Source organism: Monodelphis domestica, chromosome 3 (genome assembly GCF_027887165.1).
Source record: "Monodelphis domestica isolate mMonDom1 chromosome 3, mMonDom1.pri, whole genome shotgun sequence".
Lineage (NCBI taxonomy): Eukaryota > Metazoa > Chordata > Mammalia > Didelphimorphia > Didelphidae > Monodelphis > Monodelphis domestica.
In genome coordinates, this window is record NC_077229.1 from 33,452,211 (window position 1) to 33,469,386 (window position 17,176).

General features: G+C 45.0%; 1 protein-coding gene across 1 annotated transcript in view; it reads left to right on the top strand.

Moving 5' to 3' along the window:
- Positions 1-4,006: 4,006 nt before the first annotated feature.
- The window catches only part of VSIG10 (V-set and immunoglobulin domain containing 10), a 38,605-nt gene continuing 25,435 nt past the window's right edge, over positions 4,007-17,176 (top strand). The window contains 3 exon segments of the mRNA XM_056821662.1: positions 4,007-4,649; positions 14,635-14,869; positions 14,872-14,924. Of these exon segments, the coding sequence (XP_056677640.1) occupies positions 4,571-4,649; positions 14,635-14,869; positions 14,872-14,924 (367 nt within the window). The 5' untranslated portion in view covers positions 4,007-4,570.

The following is a 17,176-nucleotide window of genomic DNA, read 5'->3' on the forward strand; positions in this document are numbered from 1 at the left end:
AATAATAGTGCCCATTTCATAGTGTTGTTATAAGGATCAATGTGTAAAAAGCGTTGCCATAAATGTTAGATATTATCACTGACGTCTTCACCTAGTCATAGAGCTAAAGGCCTATTCATGGCCACCTCTCTCGTCCCAGGGTTCTTAGCCTTGTATGTTAGGGACCCCGTGGGCAGTCTGGTGAAGCCTACTGATCCTTCCTCTGAATGCCTTTAATATGCATAAAACAAAATCCAAAAAACTGAAAGGGAACCCAGTCAGGCTGAAATCCAGGTAAGATTCCCCCCTAAGAATTTGATTTCATGTTAAAAATCCTTGAATAAATATTCCAATTTTCTCATTTTCCACGTGAGACCCAGAGACATTAAGGCACTTGCTCATGGTCACACAGTGAAACATTTTGATCTAGAATTAAGGTCAGAAAATTCACTTAGGATCATAGATTTAGAGATCATGGAGTCTAAGTCGAGGAAACTGATGCTCATAGAGAGGTGACTTGCCCACAGTGGTACAGCTTGTAAATGCTGGAGACCAAAATTAAATGAAGTGGCATAGTGGAGAGAGCACCCAGACTGGAGTCAGGAAGACCCATCTTTGTGAGTTCAAGTCCAGCCTCAGATACTTACTTATAGCCATGTCATGTAACCCTGTTGGCCTCAGTTTCCTCATCTGTAAAATGAACTGGAGAAGGAAATGGCAAACCAGCTGTGTGACCCTGAGCAATTCATTTAATCCAGTTTGCCTCAGTTTCCTCATCTGTAAAATGAACTGGAGAAGGAAATGGCAAACCAGCTATGTGACCCTGAGCAAGTCATTTAATCCAGTTTGCCTCAGTTTCCTCAGCTGTAAAATGAACTGGAGAAGGAAATGGCAAATCAGCTGTGTGACCCTGAGCAAGTCATTTAATCCAGTTTGCCTCAGTTTCCTCAGCTGTAAAATGAGCTGGAGAAGGATAGCAAACCAGCTGTGTGACCCTGAGCAAATAATTTAATCCAGTTTGCCTCAGTTTCCTCATCTGTAAAATAAACTAGAAAAGGAAATGGAGAACCAGTTGTGTGACCCTGAGCAAGTCATTTAATCCAGTTTGCCTCAGTTTCCTCATCTGTAAAATGAACTGGAGAAGGAAATGGCAAACCAGCTATGTGACCCTGAGCAAGTCATTTAATCCAGTTTGCCTCAGTTTCCTCAGCTGTAAAATGAGCTGGAGAAGGATAGCAAACCAGCTATGTGACCCTGAGCAAATAATTTAATCCAGTTTGCCTCAGTTTCCTCATCTGTAAAATAAACTGGAAAAGGAAATGACAAACCAGCTGTGTGACCCTGAGTAAGTAATTTAATCCAGTTTGCCTCAGTTTCCTCATCTGTAAAATGAGCTAGAGAATGAAATAGCAAGCTAGTTGTATGACCTAGGCAGTCTAGTTTGCCTCAGTGCCCTCATCTGTAAGATGAGCTAGAGAGGGAAATGGCAAACCACTGCAAGATCTCTGCCAAGAAAACCCCAAACAGAGTCACAGAGTCAGACATGACTGAAACAACTGAACAATCAGAAGAACCAGAACTCAAAAGAGCCCTCTCTCCTGCTTTTTGCTTAATCTCCCCCTCACTGTGTACCAGAGAGAGGGTCTGGTGGTGGAGTTCAAGGGAGTGAGGATTTGCACGTCTGTCGTTGGGGCAATTTGTCTCTAGAGCAACTCAAACCTCAGTTGCTCCTTTTCCCCTGACACAGCCTCTTACACACTCTGCTTCTGCCTGCTGGGACAGACAGAGAAGGGGTTTAGCCCGAGCCCCCCACGTGGCTAATAAAAATCCCGGGCTGAGTAGACTTACCCCAGGCTAAGGTGAGAGCTTTCCGTGCCAGGTGTCCAGTCAGAGATCAAAGCCCTCAGGAAGTGATAATTATCTGATTGGGGATTACAATCACTGAAGGCTCTCAAGATGCTCTCAGGTCTAGCTTCAAAATGAACTGGAAGCCTGTAGAACAGGTAAGTCTATTCCGGTTTTTGTGGTGCATTTCTGACGGGAGCAAAGCCTGATGGGATATTTTGGCCAGGGAATACTCTCTATCTCAATTTGCAAACAAGGGGGATGGGAGTTTGGTCCACCCTGGGTGTGGTTGGGAAGTATAACTCAGCCAACAAATATTTATTTAGCACCTCCTGGGAGAAAGGTAGGTGGCTAGAGGAAAGGCAGTAAGACTCACAGAGTCAAGAAGACCTGGGTTCAAATTCTACCTCCAGGGCTATGTGACTATGGATGAGTGGCTTAACCTTTCTGGGCTTTAATTCTTCCTTTATAAAATGAGCGGTTTGGACCAGATGATCTCTAAGGTTCCTTCTGATGCTAAGTCCATGATGGAAGTTTTGTAGAACCTTTTTGCAATAGAAGTATCAGCCCCTGGAACCACTAACTTGCTGTGTGACCCTCAGAAAATCATTTCTCTGGGTCCCTCCTCTATAACATGAGAGAGATGGGCTCCAGGGTCCCTTCCAGTTCAAAGGCTCTAAAGTTCCCTCCCAGCTTTGACATTCCCTGTTCTAAAGCCCCTCCCAGCCCTGACATTTCTAGGATTCAGAATAAAAGTCCAGAACAAATAAAAGTCAAACACACACTGAGCAGGAGGTTAGCAGAATTCCAAAGTAAAATCCCCATTGTGATAAAAAGTAGCAAGTGTTCTGTCATTTCCTTCTCTAGTTCATTTTACAGATGAGGAAACAGAGGCAGAGAAGGTGAAGTAACTTGCCCAGGGTCATACAGCTAGCTTGCCATTTCCCTTTCTAGCTCATTTTACAGATGAGGAAACTGAGGCAAACTGGTTAGTGACTTGCCAGGAATTACAAGCTAGTTTGCCATTTCCTTTTCCAGTTCATTTTACAGATGAGGAAACTGAGGCAAACTGGTTAGTGACTTGCCAGGAATCACAAGCTAGTTTGCCATTCCCTTCTCCAGCTCATTTGACAGATGAGGAAACTGGGGCCAACAAGGTTAAGTGACTTGCCCAGAGTCACACTGCCAGAACATGTCTGAGGCAGGATTTGAACTCTAGGTCCTGGCACTCCCTCTAATGTACCACCTAGCTGCTCCAGCTGATATTTATTCAGCCTTAAAGGGACTTTTAAAATATGCATTATTTTTCATTTGAGCCACACAACAACCCAGGGAGGTAGGTATTATTATTTCCCCCATTTTACAAATGAGGAAACCGAGGTTCACAGGTGAAGTGACTTGCCTAGGGTAACATGGCTAATAAGTATGGCTAAATTCTGTTCCTGTTAAAAGAGGACTTCAAACATAGGCATGTATGGATTTCATGAATAGAGTCTGTAAGATCCCTCCCTGTGAGTCTCTGGAAATCAGCCAACCCACCCATCAGCTCCAGGGGCTGCTTAGGGGTCCTCTCCCTGCTGGGCTCCCTTTCCATGGTTTGCAAAAAGCAACCCTCCTTCTCCAGTTCTGGAAACCTGAAACACTCTCCCTCTTTATTTCTGCTTTTCCTTCTCTCTGGCTTCCTTCAGAACTCAGCTTAAATCCCACCTCCTTGCAGGTGGCCTTCGCAGGTCCCCCCAATGTTAGTGCCTTCCCCTCTGAAATCGTTAGACACAGTATATATCTATTCATACACAGCCGTTCACTTCTTTGTCTCCCCCATTAGAATGGAGGTTATCTAAGGCCAGGACCCTTGTTTTCTGCCTTTCCTGGTATCCCCAGCTCTTAGGGACAGTGCTTGGCACAGAGTAGGCACTTTGTAAATTCCTGTTGGCATACTAGGGACAATTCGGACCCGGGCTCCCAGAAGAAACAGGAGCTGCCAAGCTGGGGTCCCAAGGTGGGCAAAAGGGGAGGACCTTGCTTGGCTCTGTGCTCCGGGTGGGAGCTGGGGGTGTGCCCCGTGTGCCAGTTTTCCTCAAAGGATCAGAGATCAGCTCTCCCTAGGCGGGGCCTGGGCAGGACTGGAAGCCGGAGAGGTGCCAGGAGGAGAGAAGAGGGAAGGGGGAATGGGGGAGCGGAGGCGGGCCAGACGGCTCGGCCCCTCCTCTGCCTGGGCTGGCTCCGCACCTAACTGGCCCCAGGCGAGGTTTGTCCGGCTCGGTGCCCGCCTCCCCGGACCAGCCCCCAAAGCTAGAAGAGGAAGTTGGGATAAGTAGGGCCCCGGGCATCTCCGCCCAGGGAGGCGGGTAGGCCTGGACGGACCGACGAACGGACTGATGGACAGAAGGAGCAGGCGGCCCGCGGCTCCGCTGTGCCCTGTTAGTGGGTGAGTGAGCGGGCGGGAGGGCGGACGGACGGAGGAGCCACTGTGCTCCCTCTTCCGAGCTGAGAGAGGGCGAGCCCTGAGCCTCCAGGCCCCTGGGAAGTCCGGCAGCTCCGCCCTCCCCTTCTCCCGCCCCAGCATCTTGGCTGAACCCGGGAGCACGGCCGAAACTCTGTGCCAAGAGCGCCCGGCGCGCTGCGCCTCCCGGGACCGGCCGTTTCCGAGCCACGCTGCGGTGTGCCCGCCCGCTCCGCTGTGAGCTGTTCTCTGTGCCCCGGAGGTCCCAGACCTGCTGCCACGGCGGGCGCCGGGACGATCGAGATGACTAGAGGCAGGACGCCCATCCCTCTCCTCCTTCTCCTCCTCTTCGCGCAGTCGTCCCGGAGCCGCGTCCCTGCAGGTACTCGAGAGTCTGGGGAATGACGGAGGGAGGAAGGGAGGTGAGTCGGGGGTGGGGTGGGGTGCAGCGGCTCAGGCAGGCTTTTGCAGGAGTAGTTGTGCCCGGGACCGGGCATGAAAGGCTAAGCTTGGCCAGCCCTGGGTAGGGCAAGGCCGGGCAGGGCAGGGCAGGACCGGGCAGGGCCGGGCCGGAGGGCTGACCCACTGCTCCTGCCCCTCTCCCAGGCTTCCATTCTTCGCTGCGTTTCCAGTAGTTTCTTCCGAGAGCTGCCAGACCTGCAGCCGCAGCGGACCCATGGGATTGGGGCTCTAGAGTTGCTGGCCCCCTCCCGCCGAGAGAAGGAATTCCGTTCCCCCCTCCCTTCCACCTCCCTCCACCCCGCTTTGTTTCCGCTGGGTTGTGTTGACAGCCAGGGGTGTGGGCTCTCTAGGACTGGAAACTGGCTGTCCTGGAGAGCTCAGAGAGGGAGAGGGAGAAAGAAAGAGACGGAAAGATGGAGAGAGAGAGAGAGAGAGAGAGAGAGAGAGAGAGAGAGAGAGAGAGACAGACAGACAGACAGACAGACAGACAGACAGACAGACAGACAGACAGACAGACGGAGTCCGGCAGAGAAAGACAGAGATGGAGAGATGGAGAGAGACAGACAGAGACAGAGACAGACAGAGATACGGAGAGACCAAGAGACAGGGAGACAGAGGCAGAGAGAGGCAAAGAAAGAGTGTTTATGTGTATGTGTGTAAGAGAATTTGGGACCGTCCCTTGTAAACTCTGCCTCGGTTCTACTAGACGCCCAGGCTAGCACTAATTGTCTCCCACTAACTCGTTCTGGCTGTCTGCGATACTTAGACTTTCAGACACGCCCCCCCCCCCTCCCTACCCCCGCCCCTGCCCTTAACCCCACCTCGAAGCTCCTGCCTTGTGTACCCACTTGGACCCGACCGTGGGACTCTTCAGGGACTTTTATTTTACTGCCCAGATTCATCAGATTAGAACCGGAGGGGAGTTTAGACGCCCCGGGTTTTACAGATGGGAGAGCTGAGGCCTGAATGGAAAGATGACTTCCCCACAGTCAGGAAGGTAGCCAGAGGCAAAGCCATTTCCTTCATCTGCAAGTTTTAAAATAGTACATTTTTCCTGCTGGAGATAACAGCTTTACATCCAAGACCAAACCCAACCCAGCTTTCAATAAGACGTAAAGCTGAGCCTCGTAGCAGCTGGGTGGCCCAATGCAGAGAGCTCTAGCCTGCAATTAGAACGCAGCTGAGTTCAGGTTCAGCCTCAGACACTTCCTAGCTGGATAAACCGGGACAATTCACTGATTGCTGTACAAAAAGAAGCCAGTGGAGAAGGAAATGGCAAACACTCCAGAAGCCCTTTAAAACTATTGTTATTAATCTTTGTTGATTACACTGACAATCCCAGATCTGTTCTCTCCCTCCTGGCTCCACACTAGAGAAGGCATCATTGGTGGTGGTGGTGGATATAGTCTATATCTTTTTTTATTTCTATTTATCAATTCTTTCTCTGGAGGTGGACGTTCACAAGTTATTCTTCAAACATTAATTCTGTGGCTGTATATAATGTTCTCTCTCTCTCTCTCTCATTCTCTCTGTCTGTCTGTCTCTCAGTGTCTCTCTGTGTCTCTCTGTGTCTCTGTATCTCTGTCTCTCTCCCTCCCCCCTTTCTCTTTCCCTCTGTGTGTGTGTGTGTGTGTGTGTGTGTGTGTTTCCTTCTGTTTTAGAATTGGTTCCAAGGTAAAGGCTAGGCAATCAGGGTTAAGTGACTTGCTCAGGGTCACACAGCTAGGAAGTGTCTGGATTCAAATTTGAACCCAGGACCTCCCTTATCCAGGGTTGGCTCTCTATCCACTGAACCACCCAGCTGCCCCTTGCTCTTCCTTTCTCATGGTGCAACAGTATTCCATCACACATTCAAGTATCCTTCCAAGAAAACCCTGTGGATAGGAATGGCCCATGAGGGTTATGAAGAGTCAGACATTAGACAACAACAACGAAACAGAGATAATTTTTTATAGGAGAAGTGACTGGGGGGGGGGAGGAGAGGTCAGGGGAAAAAAATAGCAGTCCCTTCCCACCATCCCATGCCCTTTTTCTTCCCAGAATTCCAAAGCCAATAGGACTTTGGAGGACATATAGTTTAATAGCCATTTGACTAGGAGCAAGTTGTTTATCCTGTCCCTGTCCCAGATTCTCCCTTTGTAAAATGGAATGAAAATACTCATGCTTTGTAAACCACAAAGTGCTCTAGAGATGGGTTGTTATAATAACTCACATTTCCCTACTGCTGGAAGTTTTACAGGTTGCTTTTCTAACTAGCAGATGACTCTGAGTAACTAAAGTCTGTCTGAGCCTCAGTTTCCTTATCTGTAAAATGAAGAAGTTGAACCTGGTATTCTCTAAAGTCTCTTCTGGCTTTCAATCTATGATCTTATATTTCTCTGGTGCTACTTTCCCCAGTTAAAGATGAACTTGAGAAATGGATTTATTTCCAATGCAAAATTATACAACAGTAAGTATTGGAGCCAAGATTTGAACCCAGGTCTCTTCTGAGTCTCTCAAGACCACAATACTAACTGTCTCCTTTTGAAAAATGTTATTTATTTATCTTCAACATTCATTTATAAATGTTTTTAAGCTTCAGATTCTCTCTCCCTCCTGTCTTTCCCATGTCCACCGAGAAAGCAAGGAGTGGGATATTAATTACATATTTCCAACTGTCTTTTTAAAATATATATATTTATTTCTCCCCAATTACATGTAAAAACATTTAACATTCTGTTTTTTAATTTTGAAGCTTAAATTCTCTCCCTCTCTCCCTCCCCTCCCTCTCACTGAGACTGTAAAGTTTGATTTAGATTTTTTATGTGAAGTCATTTAAAACAGTTTCCATATTGGTTCCTTTGGTCCAACTGTCTCTTAATGAAGATGGTGATAACTACTCTTGGGGGCACTAGGGGGATAGAGATGAATAATGAGATGAAGCAAGCCTGGTCTGGTGGTTTGATGGTGATTCTGAATGTTTAATTCAATTGAACAAGCATTTATTAGGTGGCCACAGAAAGGCAGCCTGGTGGGGTCAACCTTGGAGTCAGGGAAGACCTCATTTCAAGTCCTGCCTCTGATATATGTTAGCTATATGTCCCTGGGCAGGACCTTTAAGCCTGGCCGATCTCTTGACTATAACCTACTGCTGAGTTGCTGGTATACATCAGTGGAGGGAAGTTTTACACTGGGAGTTTCCCATAAGGATGGAATTACAAGAGTGTTCCCCACCCCCACCCCCATCGAACAGGGGTCTGTAAGTAAATATTCTTGGATCAGGACTGGTGGCTGGAAATCCCTTGGGTTTGACCTTAAAAAAGGGTAATTTACTCTGGGCCTCCAACTCCAGGGGTTTTCTTGGGATTTCCATTGCTTCTTGTGTGGTTCTTTGTAAGCCCTGAGAATAGGGTAGAAAATGTTGTTGTTGTTATTGTTGCCTCGTCTGGGGTTTTCTTGGCAAGGATGCTGGAGTGATTTGCCATTTCCTTCTCCAGATCATTTGACAAATGAGGAAACTGAGGTAAACAAGGTTAAGTGACTTGACTGGGGTTTCAGAATTAGTAAATATCTGCAGCTAGATTTAAACTCAGGTCTCCTTGACTCCAGGTCTGGCACTCTATACACTGTGTCACTTAGCTGCTCTGGAAAATGTAAACTGTTATATTGGGATGCTGAATATTTTGTGATCTTGGACAAGTCATTTCCTCTGCTTTGGACCTTATTTCCTAATCGATGAAAGCAAAACACCCAAAACAAGAGATTTGGATGTGTTTATCTTTAAGGTTATTGTCAGTGTTAACATTTCATGATCCTATAAATTAAATACATCATTAAAAGAGGCACTCCAAACTCTGTAGGTAACTCCAAGGCATCATTGGAAAATCATGTCTTCTCCTTTAATCTGAGCATACCACTTGGCTTTGAAGGTTAGCTCCTAGGTAATAGCAATCTGGAAAGAAGGGAGGAAATTAGCATTTATGTAGCACTTACTATGTGCCATTGTGCTAAACACTTTTTAAAAATCCTTACCTTCTGTTTTAGGATCTATACTATCAGTTCTAAGGCAGAAGAGCAGTAAGAGCTAGACAACTGGGGTTAAGTGACTTGCCCAGGGTCACACAGCTAGTAAGTGTCTGAGTTCAGATTTGCATCCAGCATCTCCCATCTTCAGTCCTGATGCTCTATGTACTGAGCCACCTAACTGCTCCTATGCTAAGCCCTTTACAGATATTATCTCATTTGATCCTCATAACACTCCTGGTAGGTGCCATTATTATTATCCTCATTTTACAGAGGAAGAAACTGAAACAGACAAAGATGAAGTGACTTTCCCAGGGTCACACAGTCTGAGGCTAGGTTTAAATTCAGATCTTCCTGATTCCAGATCCAGTGCAGTTCACTGAGCCACTTGGCTGCCTCTAAGCAGCAGAATGGATACCAGGGAGGCCCTTGGGGGTTGAGGGTTAAACCTGGAATGATAACAAACACTAGACTGGAAGCCATGATAGCTACTTGGGTCACTCAAATTCTCTGTCCTGTAAATCTCATACATGGATACAGTGCAAATCATAGATGACTTTGTTCATTCAGCAAACAATTATTAAGCACCTATCGTGCTCAACATTCTGTGCAGGGGTAGGGGACAGGGAGGAGCAGGGCCAATAGGGCACAGGACAGAGCTTTTGAGTCTAGTCAGAGGAATGAGATGCATGCAGATAAATGCCACAGAAAGAAATAGGGAGAGTGCAGGAGGGACCTGGAAGAGGGAAGAGGAGTCCTTTAATAACTGGGCAGCAAGGGGGCAACTTGCAGTGTCTCAGTGGTCCAGAAAGTACCTGGCAGTTCCTGCATTCCCAATGGTCCATCTTCCAACTGATCAACCATTAATGATGGTTCATCTCCCAGAGAATGGAGTGGAGAGGCACTGGAGTTGGAGTCCAGAAGACCCAAGTCCAAATCTTGCTTCTGTGTGACTGGACAAGTCACTCAGCCCTCAGCTTCAGGTTCCATCTTTGGAAAATGCCTCAGGATTGGGGTGAGGATCAAATTATAGATAGGGATGAAATGGATATAGAGAGCCATGGAAACAGTGAATGTGAAATTGGAGCGAGAGAGACAGACAGACAGAGACAGAAACAGAGGGAGAGAAAAAGAAACAGAGAGAGGGAGAGAGGAAGATAGAAGGAAATAGAGAGCAAGAGGAAGAGGAGGAGGAGAGAGAGAGAAAGAGAGGAAGGGAAGGAGAGAGAGAAAAGGAGAAGGAAGAGAGAGGGAGAGAGCAAGAGAGAAGAAGAAGAAGAGAGAGAAGGAAATAGAGAGCAAGATGAGGGGGAAAGGACAAAAGAGCTTGGCCTGGCATGCTTTGCATATGCATATATAATGTGTATATATATATATGCATGTCTATGTATAGATATATACATGAAGAGAGAGAGGCAGGCAGGCAGGCAAGTCAGGATACCTACATACATGTGTATATATTTACTTATATATCTGCCTATCTATCTTATCTATCATTCTATCCATCCATCCATCTATCCATCCATCCATCTATCTATCCATCTGTCTATCATCTGTCTATCTATCTATCCATCCATCTATCCATCCCTCCCTCCCTCCATCCATCCATCTATCTATCCATCTGTCTATCATCTATCTATCTATCTATCTATCTATCTATCTATCTATCCATCTATCCATCCATCCCCCATCCCTCTATCTATCTATCTATCTATCTATCTATCTATCTATCCATCTATCCATCCATCTATCTATCTATCTATCTATCTATCTATCTATCTATCTATCTATCCATCTATCCATCCATCCATCTATCTATCCATCTATCTATCTATCTATCTATCCATCTATCCATCCATCCATCTATCCATCCATCCATCTATCTATCCATCTGTCTATCATCTATCTATCTATCTATCTCTCTCTCTATCTATCTATCCATCTATCCATCCATCTATCCATCCCTCCATCCATCATCTATCTATCTATCTATCTATCCATCCATCTATCCATCCATCCATCTATCTATCCATCTGTCTATCATCTATCTATCTATCTATCTCTCTCTCTCTATCTATCCATCTATCCATCCCTCCATCCATCATCTATCTATCTATCTATCTATCTATCTATCTATCCATCCATCCCCCATCCCTCTATCTATCTATCTATCTATCTATCTATCTATCTATCTATCTATCCATCCATCTATCTATCTATCTATCTATCTATCTATCTATCTATCTATCTATCTATCTATCTATCCATCCATCCATCCATCCATCCATCCATCCATCTATCTATCTATCTATCTATCTATCTATCTATCTATCTATCTATCCATCCATCTATCCATCCATCCCTCCATACCTCCATCTATCTACCTATCTATCTATCTAGCAAGTTTAGAAACCTCAAGAGGACTAGTCCAACTCTTTCATTTTCCAGATAAGATAGTTGAGACAAGACAGGTAAATGAAACAACTTGCTGAGGAGTGCCTTGAACTCTAGGAACCAGGTGCTCCAACTCCAGAGTCAAAGTTCTTTTCCTCTCACGTATTTCCCCCTTAAAGTCAGGGACTGTTTTCTTTTTTGTCTTTGTATGGTCAGCATCTAGCATAGTGCCAGGTATTCAGTAGTCGCTTAATAAGTTCAGGTTCTATTAGGTTAACAGCCTGAAAGGTCCTATCCTATCAAACTGGAGAGACTTGGAGTATGGTTCTTTTTCATCCTAAAGACCATCCTGGCTCTGGGCAAAGAGGTCCATTACCCAGAGGCTGAGCCTTAGAAAAAAACAAATAAGAACAAAGAAACAAACATCAAAATAAAAAAAAACACTACTTTTTTTTTTTTTGGCCCCAGAAACTCCTGAATGTTGCCTACTAGAGGATGGAAGGGTTTTCTTCTGCCTAGAAATCTTCCTCCAGGATTTCTCTCTAGTCCATCCTCTGCCAAATGGATGTTCCTAAAACACAGTTCTGGCCATGTCACCTTCCTTCTCATTTTGGCTTTCTAATACCACTTTATAGGATAAAATGCAAACTTCTCCGGCTGGCATTCGAAGCCCTTTCCAGTCTGGCTCTGATCTTCTTTTCCAGAATGGTTATTACATTGCTCCCCTCTGTGCTCCTGTCCAGACCAGTTGGCTTTCTTCCTTTTCTACTCACATGACATTTCATCTTCGCTAGACTGTCGCCCTATGCCTGGGATACACTCTCTCTTCCTGTCTGCCTCTCTGGAATCCCTTGCTCCCTTTGAATTCCAGCTCAAATACCACCTTGTACATGAAGACTGTCACCATTTTCATTGTTGTTCTATCATTTTGGTTTGCCAAATGGTTTGCCATTTCCTTCTCTGGTTCATTTTATAGATGAGGAAACTGAGGCCAATAGGATTGTGACTTGTTCAGAGTCACACAGCTAATAAGTATCTGAGGTTGAATTTGAATTCAGGTCTTCCTAACTCCAGGATGCCATTCTGTCCACTGTGCCACCTATCTGCCCTCACCAGAATTAGCTTATATTCATTGTGTCCCTTTTAGAGTATAAACTCCTTGAGGGCAGGGACTGTTTCATTTTTTTCTTTGGAGCATCCAGCTCCTGGTACCTGACACATGCCAAGTAGAGAGAATACCCACCATGATGAGACTAGGACCAAACTGTATTCCCTGACATCCAGAGGACTCAAATCTTGCCCTTTAGTCTGGTTCTAAGGGCTGCTGGGGCAGAAGAGTAAAAAGCTTCAAGCATTCATTTATTCTTCAAACTCTTATTAGTTTTTTTTAAACCCTCACCTTCCATCTTGGAATCAATGCTGCGTATTGGCTCCAAGGCAGAAGAGTGGTAAGGGCTAGGCAATGGGGATCAAGTGACTTGCCCAGGGTCACACAGTTGGGAAATGTCTGAGGCCAGATTTGAACCCATGACATCCCATCTCTAGGTCTGGTTCTCAATCCACTGAGCTACCCAGCTTCCTCCCTCTTATAAGTTTGTAAACATTTTAAATATTTAAACATTTAATTAAATTAAAAATTAATACAATTTTTAATAATCATTTCTGACATCTTATAATCTATATTCTCTCCCTGCCTCCCATCCTTCCCCTTTCCCCAAATGGCAGGTTATACAATATAGCTTGTGTAATGTGTTTTCATACAATATATACATTTCCACATTTGCCATGCTCTAAAAGAAGATATATCACTTACACTGGAGAAAAATTAATGGAGGAAATAAAGTGAAGAGTGGCAGGCTTCAATCTGCATTCAGATTCCATCAGTTCCTTCTATGGCACTGAAAAACCTTTTTTTGTCATGAGCCCCTTGGAGTTGTCCTGGATCTTTGCATTGCTGATAAGAGTTAAATCATTCCCAATTGGCCATCATGCATTGTTGCTGTTACTGTGTACAACATTCTCCTGGTTCTGTCCACTTCACTTTGCATCACTTCATATAAGTCTTTCCAGACTGATTTTTTTTCATGCCCATCTTGTTTGTCATTTCTCATGACAGAATAATATTCTATTATAACCTTATACTACCACTTTCCCCCAGTTGATGGAAATCCCTTCAGTTTCCAATTCTTTGCTACCACAAAAAGAGCTGCTATAAATGTTTTTGTACAAGTAGGTCCTTTCCCCTATCTTTGGGTCACAGAGCTAGCAGTGGTACTGCTGAGTCAAAGGGAATGAACAGTTTTATGCCCTTTGGGCATGGCTCCAAATTGCTCTCTTAAATGTTGTGTCGTTCTTCAGCTCCACCAACAAGGTATCAGTGTCCAATTTCCCCACATCTTCTCCACCATTTATCATTTTCTTTTTTTTTTGCCATATTATCCCATCTGATAGGTATGAGGTAGAAATTCAGAGTGGTTTTAATTTGCATTTCTCTAATCAATAGTGATTTGGAGCATTTTTTAAATATGACTAAACATAGTTTTAATTTCTTCATCTGAGCATTGTCTGTTCGTATCCTTTGGCCATTTGTCAGTTGGGGAATGCCTTGTGTTTTCTCAGTTCTCCATATATTTGATAAGCATCACCAGGTACTAGGCTCTGGGAATATGGAGCCCACAATGAAACAAGCACTGCCCTCTAGAAGTTTCAGTTCCTTTCTGGATGATTTACGATTGAGAAGCAACATGATGGGATGAGTAGAGCACTGAGCTTGGAGATGAACGGAATCGGTTCAGATCCTACCTTAGTTATGTTACTAGCGCTATGTTTCTAAATAAATTATTCCAAGCCACAATTGTTCCATCTGTGAAATGAGTCCGATAAAGCTTTCACTACTCATCCTGTGGGGATTTGCCCAGAAGTCCTTTGCAAAGCTCAGAACACTATAGAAATAAGTTAATTACTGACATATAATATAATAACAATTGCTGCCATAATAATTAATTATCACCATAAAATAACTGAAGGGCCAGAGAATGCTTGCATCTGGGTATTATGCTTTACCCAAATGGCATCTGAGGTCAGGCTCAGGGGAAGATAAGGATCTGAAAAGGGAAAAGGCTTGGGGGATTCCGAAAAATAGATGCCGAACTTGGAGAACAGCTAATTGTCTGGTCAGATCGGAAGGTTGAAAGCATTTACTTGAGTCCAGAGTGGTTGGCTGAATCTCATCTGTGGAGGGCTAGAGTAGTAGGCTGAAGAGTTTGCATTTTATCAGAGAGAGAATATTAGGAGTTAATTAGCATCGTTATTAGCCTGCGGTTCAAGTTGCTTGTAATCACTGTCCCCCCTCCTTGGCCTCTCATCTAAAGAGGTGGCTTCTCTTTTCCTCTTTTAAAATTGCTCCTGGATGTTGGGGAGCCGTCACAGTCTTGGGAACAATCTCGAAGACTCAGGTGACTGGCCAGGTATCTCAGTGGTACTCACCACCTGCTTACTTTCCACTGCAGAAACCCAAACTGTATTGGTTGGAGAAGAACAAGAGAACATCACCCTGCCTTGTAGCAGCACCTCAGCCCCTGGGGGCCTGGTGAACTGGTACAGGAATGAGCCTGAAGCTACCTTCCTCCTTTCTTCCAACATCACCCTGCGTCCTGAATCGCGCTACTCCCTGGTGAATGCCACTTCCCTGCATATCACAGGGCTGGTCCCACAGGATGCGGGGAACTACACCTGCTGGGAAGTCTGAACAAGACCCTGGGGGACCACCTGGAACACAGGATCCAGCTGCTGGTGGCCAGTAAGTAACCCAGCTGCTCCCTTACCTTTCTGGCCTTGGTTTCCCCATTGGATGATCCAGTGGGTAGAAGATGCCTGAGGGTAGGCAGGGTCTTTTTCTCATGTTTGAAACTTTAAAAAATCCATCACCCAATGGAGAGGGGAATCTCTTCTCAATTAGGGGTTGGAACTTAGATGACTACCTCTGACTCTGGGGCTATTCCACATCACTCCCAACCATCATTTGGCGGTCAACCAAGCAGCCTGTGAACCTCTGTGATCGTTATGCTGGTTCTTGGACATCTGGTCATTACTTTGGTCTCTTGGGACTCAGTTTCTTCATCCTTAGTAAAATGAAAGAATTGGACTCAATGACGACGAATGTCTTTCTCTGCCACCCCCTGCCAACCACCCCTTTCATTTTGGATAGAAAAAATCCACTGGTATTTAGGAAGGAGGCTGGAGACGGCAGAGAAGGAATTTGCAGATTGAGTCTGAAGCCTATAAATGTCTGCGTGTGCAAGTTGGGTCAAGTTTGTAGGTGTGTCTCTGTGCAGAGACTGGTATAGCAGGCATGGTGGGGGGGGGGGGGAGCAAAGAAGAAAAGGTGGGACGGGATCAGAGTTCTTAGAACTGTTCCAAGTATAACTATGCTTCCTGCCCACATCATCATATAATTGCTTATATGTTTAGAAAGCAAGCTGAGGTCAGCCCAGCCAGGATTTAACTGAGATCACCGAATTACAGGTTCTCGGGGTGCTCAGGGGCGCTCAGAAGCTGAATAACAATAATAAATGAGGAATCCTCTTGACAATATACTTAACCAATGGTCACCATTTCTTGAAGACCTCTAGTAAGGGAGAACCCAGCTACCTCCCAAGGTGACCCATTTTCCTTTGGGTGAGCTCTTATTGTTAGGATAGTCTCCATTATTGTGATTGTCAGTTGTTTTCAGTTGAGTCCAACTCTTCCTGTTCCCATTTGGAGTTTTCTTGGCAAAGATATTAAGTGAGTTCCCTTTTCCTTCTCCAGCTCATTTTACAGATGAGGAAATTGAGGCCAATGGAGTTAAGCGACTTGCCCAGGGTCCCCCAGCTAGTAAGTGTCTGAGGCCAAATTTGAACTTAAAAAAATTAGTTTTCCTGTCTCAAGGACCAGCCCTCTGTACCACCTAGCTGCTTCTCACTTTCCTCATATCAAACCTAAAATCTACCTCTCTGCACAGTGTACCTCCACAGTAGCTCTTCATCTGCTTGAAAATGGGTCTCTTGTCCTTCCTGAGGTTTCTTTTTCCTTTTTTTGTTTTTGTTTTTAAACTCTTATCATCTGTCTTAGAATCCAATACCAAGTATTGGTTATAAAGTTGAAAAGCAGTAAGGGCTAGGCAATTAGAGTTAAGTGACTTGCTCAGGGACACACAGCAAGGAAGTATCTGAAATCAAATTTGAACCTAAGACTTCCTGCCTCTAGGTCTGGCTCTCTGTCCACCTAGCTGCTCCCATGGGTTTCTTTTCTCCACATCAAGCATCTCTAGTTGTTTCAACCATCATCCATTGTCATCCTGGTCACTTTTCAGCTTGTTGATATCCTTCCTAGGAAAGGGGACTCAGATCTGGATGTGATAACTCTAGATGTTGGACCTGGGCAGAGTGCAAGGGACAATCAACCCTTCATAATCTCATGATCTCCTTAACCGACTTCCTCCATATTGGCAAGTTCTTCCTTAGGAGGCAGCAAGGAAACCTTAGGACTTCCCTTCACTTCTTCAAGGATTATTCAAACACCTAGAAAACTCTGGGTATTGTATTGCTTCTGCAGGGAATCTGATGGGAAACCATTAGTGAAAGTGTATGTGAGTAGCAATAAGAGCAGTGATTTAATGATAATGATAACTCATTTTTGTAGCACTTTAAGGATTCTGTAGGCAGTGTAGACTTAATCTTCATCTTTATTTTACAAACAAGGAAACTGAGGTTTAGGAGATGAGATTAGAGTCACATAGCTAAAATGGCCAGTTTGAGGATTGGAATAGAAATCTCTTGAATCTGAATTGAACAATATTTCTAAAACAAAACCCCTGGACATGTAGGTGGCATGGTGGATCTCTATCCTGCCTGGAGTCAAGAGGACCTGAGTTCAAATGTGGCTGCTGTTGGCCTGTTTTTTTCCAAACGAAGTCAGACTTAGAAGGAAGGATCTGAGGAGCCAGGCTCTGGGCTTCCCCTTCCTAAGGGGGCAGGCTAATAACAAGGCTGGCCAGTTAGAATAGTATCT